At 44.4% G+C, this 13,209-nt stretch overlaps 1 protein-coding gene across 1 annotated transcript in view; it reads right to left on the bottom strand.

Annotated features, from left to right (window-relative positions):
* LOC306923767 (glutamate receptor 1-like) overlaps positions 1–13,209 on the bottom strand; it is a gene marked incomplete at both ends in the record, with an annotated part of 128,799 nt that overhangs the window by 53,077 nt on the left and 62,513 nt on the right. Inside the window, 3 exons of the mRNA XM_079502060.1 lie at positions 412–516; positions 2,217–2,384; positions 3,754–3,912. Coding sequence (XP_079358186.1) covers positions 412–516; positions 2,217–2,384; positions 3,754–3,912 — 432 coding nt within the window. The remainder of the gene's footprint in view (positions 1–411; positions 517–2,216; positions 2,385–3,753; positions 3,913–13,209) is intronic.

Here is a 13,209-nt window from a genome sequence, read left to right as displayed (position 1 = left end):
GCAGAGCAGCCAGCGAGCCTTTCTCTGATCTGCGGGACCAGTGCTGTCAGCGCGCAGCACATGCAGAGTTATGAATAATACACATTCCGGGGTTCGGGCTGAACGTCCACCTCTCACAGTGTTTTTCCACTATGAACCATTGAACGTGCATTGTAATACACATTGGTCTGAATGGTCTGTGAGCGTAGCGATACACTACAGGCGATACGTGTAAAACCCTGGACATTTGAAGGAATTTATAAACCCCCCCCGAACTGCCCGGACAGCCCCCCAAAAGAGGACTTGTCCGGGCAAAAGAGGACGTATGGTAAGCCTAACTTCAAGGCACTGAGACGTGAGACGGTGACCTTGTGGCCACAAGTCTGTTCTCCGCCACCTCCCAGACAGGAGACAGTAGTACCCATGACTGACCTTCTTGGGTCCAGAGGGGGCCAGTTCCATAACGCTGACAGTGTAGTTGGTCCTGCGGCCTCTCTCATTGAACTGGATGTGACCCGTCAGCCCGTCGATACGGACCTGTGTGAAGAGGAGACGGAGACATGGTGTCAGACAGTGAGTCACTCTTCTGTGGTGTCACTGTGTCTCCCAGAGCGGAAAGAAGAGCAACTCATCTCATCATGCATGCGATGAATGCTCCGTCAACCAGCAGCCCAACATTTATGTGTCAACAACATTTTACACGCCGTTGCGTGTTTAGCTTGGGTTGAATGTGTTTGCTTAGTGTTCATTTATTTGAGAATGTGCTACATGTGTGCCTACGGAGGTTCAAATGTGTGTGTATATGTGTGTGTGTGTGTGTGTGTGTGTGTGTGTGTGTGTGTGTGTGTGTCACGCACACTGCAGTATTTTTCTTGGCTGGGTGAGAGAGTTAATTGAGCGAGAGCAGCTTCAATCTCCAGTCTACCCCCCCGGCAGATGGTTACATTGACCAGACGTGTGCACTGCCATTCCACAGACAGAGCCTCAGGCCGCACGCAACGCACGCACGCACGCACGCACGCACGCAACGCAACGCAACGCACGCACGCACGCACGCACGCACGCACGCACGCACGCACGCGTATGGAGTTAACATTGCTCTAATCTAATAGACACCCAGGTGTGGTTAGAATATTGAAATATGTCTTCCCTGTGTATTTTTTGTATTCTTCCTGAAAGTCTTTGAGTCAAAATGCCCAATTGAAATACACCACGTTAGTGACATCACAATATCATCCCCTCCCCTAACCCCTCCCCCTTTATCATACAACAACAGCTGTTAGTGAGGCTTCAGTTCAGGTGGATCACCAGGCAACAGGCATACTTAATTAATGAACTGGTGGGTGTGGCCACATAAAAAAAAAACACTTTCTGTACAAAACATCTTTCTCCTAGCATAATCATATTACCTGATTTTTTTTTGGGGGGGGGGATCACGGCATTCCATCTTTAAGTAGCTGGTCCAAACATTGCATTACTGAGCTCAAATGCTGATGTCATATCCCATGATGCTCTGGGGCGAGGCTTATTGCCTGCAGGTTGTGTTTACCAACAGAGGACGTCACATTCGATACTGGTGAGCTCTGCAGGGACTTAATGTGAACTTTACGCCACAGAACGAGACCTCATTTGTTCAGCCAGCTCTGGATCAGGAACTGTTAGTCAATGTGCCACTCAAACACTTGCATGAATGCACACATGGCTTTATGTATTTGCATGTGTGCCTGAGTGTGTTTGTGTGTGATTTAGCCAGTTTGTGCCTATAATGTTGTGGATTCAACAAGTACACATATTATGTGTACTTGTGGAATCCACAACATGCACACATGTTATACTTTGTTTCCCAGTGTCGGAATGTAATCGTGCGTGCGTGCGTGCGTGCGTGCGTGCGTGCGTGCGTGCGTGCGTGCGTGCGTGCGTGCACACCTGTTTGATTGAGTACTTAATTAGGCAGAAATGTAAACAGTACATAGTACAGTCAAACACTTAGAATATAACAGAAAAGAGTCCTTGTGGTGTTGTATTCAGGTCCTGGGTATTCATACTAGGTATGAAAAATAAACAAACACAATTCAAATCATCACAACAAAATAATAAAAAAAGACATATGCAGGTGGGGGAAAAAAAGGAAGGGCGTCATAAAGAAGGTATGTGCGTGCGTGCGTGTTTGTGTTTGTGTGTGCGTGCGTGCGTGCGTGCGTGCGTGCGTGCGTGCGTGCGTGCGTGCGGTGAGTGACCTGCTGTAGTGCTCTCTGGATGTCGATGCCCTGTCCCCAAGGAGCAGGTGGGTTGGCCAGACATTCCCCAGCGTTGCCCCTACGGGAGATATCTATCCTCTGTCTCCTCAGGTTCTGGAACGCCGTCGACATGACTTTCACCCCGTCGTAGGTCAGAGCACCTGTGTACTGCAGAGACACAACAGCTAATAACATTTATATAAGGTACAGATACCTCACGGCCCATACACAACCATACTAGATTTTCCATAATGTTAAAGGTAGGGTAAAATAAGGGGTAAAAAGCTCTATATTGTGATAGTAATCATTGCGATCTAGAGTGTTTGTTCAGTAACAGCCAGAGTCTCCATGTCTCTCCAGTTTTTGAGTGGTGTAAACCACTCCTACAACTGGCTTTGTTAGTTGACGTGTCTGTCTGTCTGTCTGTGCTCAAAAAATGAGCATGGTTGATGCTGATTGGTTGATGCTGATTTCATTACGTCAGACATTACGTCAGACCACAGCTGATCAGGCTATATAATACCTTACACCACTCAGTTCACACAGGTGTGATTTTGTATTAAACAGGTCAGGATACCAATTTTATCCAATCAGGATAGAGAACGCCGTCAGGATACAGATTAAACAAGCGGAATTGGAAGTGATGACACGAATAAATAAGCAGACAAACTTTAAATTAGAACACTATAACAATTACAATTCAATTCAATTCACCATTGTGAATAATCTGCCGTGTTCATTTTTATTACATTATTAGTAAATTTTTGTTGGGAGCAACTGTTTTGGAGCTTTTAATGTACAATGGTTTTAGCATCAAAATATACTTTGAGTACCAAAGTTTAAGTACTCAAATGTATAGACAATAGCAGATGTACAGATCTATTATAATCAAATCTGCAAATGAACACTACAGCCGTCAAATGCTGTAATTGTAGTGGAGTAAAAGTAACAAAAATGGAAAGTAAAGTAAAAGTACCTCAAAATTGTTCTGTGCACTGTAAGCACTTGTATAGGCTAATACTTGAGTAAATGTACTTAGTTACATTGCACCCCTGAACAACAAGCCAACAACTGATAGGCTAGCATTCACCAAGTGCACTAATTGCTAGAGTGCAGAGGGACATGTGTTGATATTAATGGTTTTAACTAAAAATGTAGGCCTATGTACACATCACACAGCTTAGATCTTTGGATTAAATCGAACGATGATGTAAGAAAAATCACAGAAAATCACAGATAAATCACAGATTTCGATACTAATCAAAACATGTGTTTTTGACGGCCCATCACAGTCCCGTTGCTAGTCGCGGTATAGAAGAATTCATGTATCAGGTGGTCGGCAATCATTCCGGGAATGTTTCGGTTAGATGCTATGCTATCTGCACAACAAGATGGAGTCACGGTGTCACCTTGAAAAGGGCTCTGAAGCCCCGAATAGCTGGGCACAAGAATGTACTGGGTTCCTACTGACGCTGGGCAGTTAAGGTGTGAAGCAGTAGAAAGATGTCAACCTGACAGATAAGAGAGGATAAGATACCTTCAGGCTTCGCTTCAACACTTTGGCATCTTTGTTGTCAAAGTCCAGCCACTGCTGGGCCACACGGCTGACCTCTGGCGCAGAGTTGTTGACCAGCTGGAAACCTGTTATGTTGGCTCCACCCTTCCTTAGGTCTGTCAAATCAATGTCCAGGAAACCCTGAAGCACACAGACACAAGATATTATGAATAGATAGATACACAATGTGAGCAACCATTCTGTATATAGGCCGTTTTCTGTCTTCCTTATATACTGTAGACCAGGGGTCTTCAACAGGGGGTCCGTGACCGCTAGGGTGTCCTCAGAGTTACTACAGGGGGGGCGCCAAATCTTTGTGGTTTTATTTTGTACAGGTATGTTTTCTTTTAAACATTATCACTCTAGCATCCCTAGTCGAGAGACAGCTAGATCCAATCGCCGGTCGGTAGTTTTTTCTTTTTTACATGCTAATACAGTAGACTTAAAACACCCTAACCCTAAACCCCCTAACCCCAAAACCGACCTACCGACCGACCTACAGCGGGACCGACCGACGATGACGGTCGGCAATTGGATCTCGCCCCTCCTGGCCCCTAGTCTGAGGGAATACTTAGTAGAAAAAAAACTGATCTACAAGCTCACAACGCGTGCGAGACTGCCAAATGTATTTATCTCTGCGTTTAGCCCTTGCCACTGTGTTTTCAGAGCAATGTCTTATTTTTAACTCTCGGGCCATGAACCGGAAGTAAAAACGGCTATGTAAAGTTAGACGCAATCTTATTTGAATTCAACCGAAACATACTTTTTGTAACCGCTTTAGTTATGAGCCGTGAATAAAGCTCCTTTTGAACAAAAACACAATATGGGAAAAGAATCCGAGATAAATGGATTAGAAAAATTCTGAAAAGTTATTTTTAACTTCCGTTTCATTTCCTAGAAACCGAGATATATTACAATTTACAATTTACAATTTACAATTTAGGCATTTAGCAGACGCTCTTAATCCAGAGCGACTTACATTAAGATATTCATACGGTAGTGAAAAGTGAAGAAATTCAACCTTAAGAGGTGGCTTAAAGCAAACCAAAATGTATTTGTAATTATCAGCTCCATTTGTCACTGGTGTCACTTTTCACATTTGTAATTGTTCTGTCCTCGATCTGTACCATGGGTTTTTGTGTGTGTGTTTGACAACACACATCATAGCCTGCAATTGTCAGTGCTGTTTTGAGCTTGGGGAAAGGGGGTGGAATCCATCCTGGAATCACACAGCAGCAGCGTTTGACCATAGAGTCATAATGTTATTGAATGTTGCTGATTCCATGTAGTTTATATTGATTATACGATACGAATGGGAGTGTGTCCTAGTCTGTGGCCGTTTGCAATGGTTGCTGAGCTAGTATTAGACAATCGCTATAGTGTGGAGTGGGATGTAGAGAATGGTCCAATTAACCCTGAGACTGCTTCCATGAGTAAAGGCTCATTCATAGTCTGGATTTTCAGTGGTGACCACAGCTCCGGTGGTGAGGTGACCACCGGAGCTGAAATAACGTTGAGCGGTGGTGAGTAAAAACAGAGAGAAGGGCTGGGGCGGTGGTCACCTCACCACCGAAAATCCAGACTATGAATGAATTAAGTTAACTACCCCATGCACAGTATGAGTACACCCACATCAGTCTTAATTGAGTACTAATACACAGCTTATAAGTGAAGGGCCTTTCACTATTAGCCGTCTTAATGGAGTGAGAGTTCACAAAACAGATTTTAGTAAAATAGGATAGAATAGTAGGATAGTGTACGTTTTCTTTATTAATCAGATGAATCATTGTCTTGAGACATTCACGGCAATAAGGCATATATATATATATAGTGATTTGTGAGTTGTGGCAGCAGTGTTCCATACTGTGTGCTTACTGTGCTACATTACATTCTAAACCCTTTTAGCTGTGACAGTAAGAGTGTGCACGGGTCAAACTCATAATGAAAACGACAAATCCCTCTCCTGCTCTAAGGGGAGGTTATTGTACAGAGGTCTCATTTCCATCTTTCTTGAGAGTGAGAGGGGTGAGAATGAGAAGTACATTTCACGTTATTCTAGAGTGTCATTTCCCTGAGGGCGAGAGCGGTGAGCATTGGATGATGAAAATATTCCATCCGAACCTCTCAGGCTTCAGTTTTTTACTCTGTTCACCTGGGAATCACCAGGAACAATGGAGGGTCCTGGAAGGAGAACGGCCGTGATTTACTGTTAAGGCTGTCCATTGTTAGGGCTAGTGCAGTGGGGGAGAGAGCGAGAGAGAGAGAGAGAGAGAGAGAGAGAGAGAGAGAGAGAGAGAGAGAGAGAGAGAGAGAGAGAGAGAGAGAGAGCGCAAAGCAGGTAGCATGGGGAGAAGAATGACAGAGACAGAAGGAAGCAGAGAGGAAGTCAAAAGATGGAACTGGATAACTGTCAGAGAGCAAGAGAGAGAGAGAGAGAGAGAGAGAGAGAGAGAGAGAGAGAGAGAGAGAGAGAGAGAGAGAGAGACTGAGAGAGAGACTGAGAGAGAGATTAAAAAAGTAAATATAGCCCCGACTCCATTTTTGGAGCCATTAATGAATGAAATACAAGAAAACATATATAATAATCCAATCCCATCCCTTTCCTTTCCCCTCCCGGCGCCCGCAATTGCGCAAATGAACCTCAGTGCGTGGAGCTCAGTTGACATCCTACTCACAGATATGGTGAGGCGCGTGCGTGTGTGTGTGTACGGTTGTAATGCACGTAACACGAGAACCGTTTGACCCATCGACTTCACATTCGACACACACGTTCCACACTCCCACAGGGAGTGCAGTGCCCGGTATCCAGTCGGTCGGACCCACGGTTCTCCAGAACCACCACAAAAGACTCTGCTCAGGCTCTGCCAGTGGGCCGAATCAGCCTAAGTCCCCTCACCTGTGCAATTCCCAGCCTCTGCCTCAGCCAATCGATTGCCATGGCAACCCCACAGCTGCAAATTGATTACTTAACCGGTACACTTTTCACAGTCAGTTTGCACTCTTCAGGAACATGCAGAAAGACAGAGGCAGACAGATACAGAGATTTCCATATACAGAAAGGGCACAAAAGGGACACAGACAGATAGTTAAAATGGGTGCTATGACAAGTTGTACAGAAACTATAGTAAAATACGCACATCACTTCATGGACGTGCTGGGTTCAAAAAGTAACATAGGAAAAGAGAAGGGAAGCCGCACACTCATCATGAGTGTGCGGCTTCCCTTCTCTTTTCCTATGCTATGACAAGTTGACAACAGGTATTATTAGGTTCCCAAATGTCATTGTTCTCAATAGAGACTGACATTTTGTCGGGACTCCCGCGGGTCACGGGATTCCCGCAGGATTCCCGCGGGATGGGATTCATATTTTTATTAATCCCGTGATCGGGACGGGACGGGAATGAAAGTCAACAGGAGCGTGCAGGACCGTGAATTATATTTTCAACTGGTCGAGCTGCCAACCAAAAGAACAGAAGCGCCCATCTTTGTTGTAGTCATCTTTCAGTGAGCCAACTACATACCCCAGCAGTGCTAATGCTTCCAGGCTCCGCTCCAACCGGGAGAGGATGAAAACTTCCTTCATGCAATCCAGTGGACGTTTCATAAAGTTTAATATGAAGACATCGCAGTGCGGCCGTGCATGATTCTGCATCGCGCCGGTGATGTGATATAATCGATTATTTATAGCCAGATCATCCTGATCATCCTGATGCATTTGTTCCCCCTGGCAGTGGCAACGTTGCAACTTGCAATTGTGATGCTACGTTAGCTACATGCTAACGCTGTTACTGTTGGCACTTGCTTGGCTCCCTGAACAGCTGTCTGAGGCTGAGCGAATGTTCTACAATACATCGTCTCCCTTCTTTCTCCCAAACGAGTCCCATACACCAGTGGTTCCCAAACATTTTCATGTCAAGGACCCCTAAATCAACATTTATTAGCCCGTGGACCCCCATTTGAAAAGATGCCAGGGACCCCCATAAGAGAAGATCTGTATTACGTTTATTACTGTGTGTAAAAAATATTTACATTATGTTTTTATTGGCTATTATATATCTCAACAATTGACAAAGCACTTGTCAACAGTCAGAACTGTTCTTGGTTTTGTTTTAATATTGATATGAATATAGGATATACTGTATTTGGTAGTCAAAGTTAAATCCACCATTGCCCACTTTATTTTTATTTGTTTTATTGGTAGGCTATCTGTCTTGAGAAGCAGGAAGAGATGGATAGATGGATAGATATAGAATAACTTTTCCTAATGAAAAAAAAAAAAACAGGAGTCATTCTACAGGAGTGGGACAGGATGGGATTTTGTTTTTTACTCTGGCCCAGGATTGGGACAGGACAGGATTTTTTCTGCAGGAGTGGGATGGGACAGGAGTGAAAATCCACTCCCGTGTCAGTCTCTAGTTCTCAAGTAGGCCGGTGGCCGACGGGCATGTACAGGTCTAGTACTGTATTAAAATGGCAAAAGTAAACAAATAGAATCGGCAGCTTGTATGTCAGTTTTTTTGGGGGGGAAGCCGACGGCGCACGTTACGCATTGGAATAAGTGATGCGTTTGAGAGGCGGATTGATGTAAACCGTAAAGGTACAGTATTAGAGAATAGCCTAAGTTGTCACACAATATAGCTGTAGCTCTGTTTTGGATGGATAATGAAAAAGGTTCACTTTTCGAACGGAGACACATGGACATTATCATAACTCTGTTACTTCAGTGGAAACTAAATGGAGCTCTACCTATATTCAGAGACGTTTAGGTTATTCACTCTGTCCTGGAAATGGAACCATGCGAAGGTTGGAACTTTAACAGCCAACGTGAGTAGTAAGTACATTGTGTCTTTCCTGAAACTGGCTAATAACTACTATGGTGACTGTGAACAGCAGGGAATGTCTGTGGTTGAGTGTTCTCCTTACGCACTCAACACAGCAGCGAGCAATTGATTTGATTGATTGAATGATTGATAAACATTCATTCTGTGCATTTGTCATTTCGGGTTGGGTGTGTAGACAATCACAACTGTATTTCAGTCTTAGGCTATGTCGTATTTAAATACATTATTCAATTAATTAAAACCAGAGAGTCCAGACTCGACTCGGACTCAAGCTCCGAGACTCGTGGGCATCTCCAGACGGAAGGCAGGAATACAATTGCACTTGCACAAGCATTCGAAAATGGGTTTTAATTAACCAGTAATCCAAAAATAATCTATCTAAATTACTTTTCTCAGTGGGTAATCTTGTAACGTAACAGGATTATATTTAATGCCAGTAAACCTAACGATACCCAACACTGGAACTGGAGGTCTAGAACTTGAAGTCATGTGATCAGTGGCATCACGAAGATGTAGTCTGCTAAAGCGTGCCAACAAGTCCAATAAATTCAGATGCACACAACCTATATACAACATGCATATACCACAGATCGTTTCGAGGAAGCAATCTGATTGGTTGAAACGGCCTTCTAGCCGTGGGTTAAACCAGCACCATTCACCACCTAATCAAAACAAATAATTCAGTTGCTCTGTTCTCCCAGAGCGCTAGCAAACTCGGTGGCTAGGCTAGCTAGTTTCTTGGGACATTTGTGGTCATAGTGACTACATCTGTCATTAAAAAAACATCATTTGTTCAGCTATTTTCTTAGTTTTAAGGGTAACTGTTGTATAATTGCAATATTACACTCGAGGGTGTGGTTTAACGTGATTGCCACTTCAGTGATGCTTGCGGAACTCGACTTCGTCTCGTTCCTGACCGCATCACTGTCGTGGCAATAATCACGTTAACCCACACCCTCTCGTGTAATATTGCTTAATTCAACAGAGAGAGAGAGAGAGAGAGAGAGAGAGAGAGAGAGAGAGAGAGAGAGAGAGAGAGAGTTGATCAAGACTCCACATAACATACGCAGGGAAACTGGAAGTACCCTCACTAAAAACGCCGGGACAATGCTCCACACGTCCCAAACTCTTCTCCCTTCTGGCTCCAAAACTATGGAATGCACTTCCCATTACAATCAGAACTGCAGCCTCACTCCCAATCTTCGGCCGTAGTCTGAAAACCCACCTTTTCAGACTCCATCATGGCCCGTAGCACTTACCCCTTAGATAACAGTTTTTGTAGAGGGGGGCACAAAACCGCTGCACCAGTGCGCATGCATCGTCAAAATGTTTGCTGCGCGGTAGATCAAAGGCATGAGAGGCGCATTTGCGCACCAACAGCTGAGACAGTTATGTAAAGAAATCTGACAGGCATTCAAAAGGAACTCAAATGAGATGTTAACGTCCTGTAAGTAGAAATAAAACTAGTGTTGACTAATCATTACATGGCGCTCTTATTTTGAAGAGGAAGTCAGTGCACAGGAAGTCTGTTTCAGTTGTAAACAAGCTACTATAACACTTTCCCAAAGTTACGTGCTCCTGGTAAACCACGCGACCATAATAATTTACAATATGAAAACCATGCATCTTGAACAACACAGATTACTTAAAAATGGAACCTGCAGCAGTAGGTGATTAATTACTTTTATCTGTGTTGGACGTTTATTTTGGTTTCAGTGGTTGAGCTGCTAACAAACGTCCTCCTGCTGCTTAACGACCAGTGTTGGGACGTAGCGTAACGTAAATAACACGTTACAGTAGCTTTCTTTTTTTTATTCAGTAAAGGCTCGTACACACTGCACGATATTTGCTCCGATTATGCTGTCGGGGACCATTTTTGGCATTCGCCGACAAAACTCCTGATCTGATGCAAATAGGCCTATCTCACAGCCCGTTTTTCACGCCCACTTCCGGTAAATAGTGGTGTCATTAACATTAGCATTTACATGTTTTTTTCTCTGGAGAATCTAAGTACATTTTCTAATGTAAAAATGTGACAGACCAATATTATTATGAAGCAAACAAGATGGTAAATCAGCTCGAACAGATAGAACAAACCTTACCTTGAGAAAACAAAAGTTGTAGACTTCTTAAATTACCTCTGTTAACATGTAGCGTCTATGGAGTGACGTCACGCTATCACCACTAACCCCGAAAGGGGGCGTATTAAGGGGGGCGGGGAAATTCTGTGAGATAGGCTTATCGGGCTCTGATCGGCCAGGTTTTGCTCGCTGTGTGTGAAAGGCTCTGCGAGAAGATATAGCGCCGATAAAAGTGCTAGCCGACGTCTTCTGAATATCTAGCAGGTTTGATATTTGGCTCTGTCGCCGACTGGACATCGTATAGTATGAAATGGGTTGCGAGCGCGTCCCGATAAGTCCTGTATTGCAGCCAATGAGAGCACTTGCACCGACACTGTCCGTCCGTCCGTACGTACGTACGTACGTCCGTCCGTCCGTCCGTCGTCGTCGACTGACTGTATCGATAGATGATCAGATGATAATAATAACCAATTTATTCCTTGGGTAAATACCTGTCCTGTGTCGTACAATGGTAGCCTGTGTCGGTCTCGCGCTTGTATCACGGCAATTCCTGCACAAATTAATCGGGTCTGGATCGCATCTTGGATTCTTGGTGAACTCTTGCAGTGTGTTATGCCTAGTCTGCGACCAATCGTTTAGTGTGAAAGCCACAACGATATAATGACAGACGATTTAAAAAAAAGACTCCTGCAGTGTGAATTAAATAACTATCTGATGACTCGCCGACAAGCCCATATCGCGTTTCAAATGGATATATTCCTTAATTCCTTCACCTGCGAGCTGCTCCAATACAGCACAAAGAAAAGTCAAGTAAGTTGTTGAAAGCAGATTATGATCCCACCTCCTCCCCTGCTCTACCTAATGGCACGAGTGCGTGAGTGTGTTTGTTTGTGTCTGTCGTGTGTGTGTGTGTGTGTGTGTGTGTGTGTGTGTGTGTGTGTGTGTGTGTGTGTGTGTGTGTGTGACAATTAAGGCCCGGCCCTACCTGGGCCCTCATCAAACCCTGTACACTCAAGACACTGCCCCCGCTGCCACCCTTACATCCATATGTTGATCTGACCCCCCCATGCCAAAGCGCCAGCGCTTGCCCAGCAGTCTGCTGTCACCCAGGCGGATGCGTGCACGCGACCTCGCCCTTTAATTAATTGAATTAACCACTGCTCCTAAGGTATGAGGTCTCCCCAGACTCAGGCCAGCTGTACTGAGCGTCCATATGGCTTAACGTCTACCTGAGACGTTTGCAGAGCTGGGCATTTGCAGAGCAATGACCAGATCACCTCAGCCGCCAACCAACAGCTAGTCTAAACCAGGGGTTCTCAACGTTTTTGGCCGGGGACCCCCGAAAATGCTTTGGCAACGTCTCGGGACCCCCGCCCCGCCCCCTCCCGACCCCCAATATAAATTGACTGCTACAATAACCTTAAACCATTTTGGGCGGGAACCCCTTTTGGTGTTTTAAGCATTGTTATAATTTAGCTATTTAAAAATAGCAGATCTACAAGCTCATAGCGCGCCACCGAGTGGCGCGCTACGAGCTTGTAGGTCTGCTATTTTTGAAAAATCGTGAAAAAAAATTACAAAACAAAATCTTTTTTTTTTTTTTTTTAATAATTTGGGGACCCCCTAAAATAATTTGGCGACCCCCCGAGGGGTCGCGACCCACGGGTTGAGAACCCCTGGTCTAAACGGCCAGAAACAAGAAGACACAAACCAACCAAGATCGCACTGTCGTCAACAGCTTACTAAGACTATTGTAACTCAGCCAGGAGAAGTGAAGACTCATCGGACGACTTACACAGGAAGGAAACCCCCCGTCTGTAAACATTGTGACAAGAGTTTCACTCATTATAACCAGGAGACGCACCAGTGTGTCCACACGGGAGAAAACCCACTTGAAGACACGCAAGGTTATGCACACAGGAGAAAAACCTTTCCACTGTGATTATGGCAAACAATGTTTACATCGTGTAAACATTGTTTACACGATGTAAACAAGGAAATACAATGCTGTCAGGACAGGATTGAAACACATTATATATTTAAGAATACGACTACAGAAATACAGTGCACACAGGTTCAGAATGGCGTGTTAAAAGGACACTTCACCCTTTTTTGCAAAGAAATATATGTTAACTAGAAAAAGTGCCCTTCTGGGCACAGGTCTCCACCAGGGCAGGTCAGGTTGTGGCCTCCTGGTGGCGCTATAATAGGCCAATGTGAAAAGGGTGCCATTTCTTCATACGCCTTTGATGGCAATTGGATGATTTGAGGCATTTTGTTCCAAAAATGTGTTTTGCAAAAATCAACCTGTTGGTGGCGCTATAACAGGCCAATGTGAAGAATGTGCCTAGTAAGAAAATGTGTGAAAGATTTCACGTAAATTGCATGCTGCGTTCATGATTTGAGGCTTTTGTTCAAAACGGGGCAATCTTGCAAACTGTGAAAGCCAATTATAGCCAATTAGGATGGAATATGAAATATCGGACAGATCCGACTTGAGCACATGACCATAGAGA

This window comes from Electrona antarctica, assembly GCF_951216825.1.
Source record: "Electrona antarctica genome assembly, chromosome: 1".
In the NCBI taxonomy this organism is placed as follows: Eukaryota; Metazoa; Chordata; class Actinopteri; order Myctophiformes; family Myctophidae; genus Electrona; species Electrona antarctica.
Note: the sequence above shows the minus strand (reverse complement) of the source record. Positions and strands in the feature narration are given on the sequence as shown.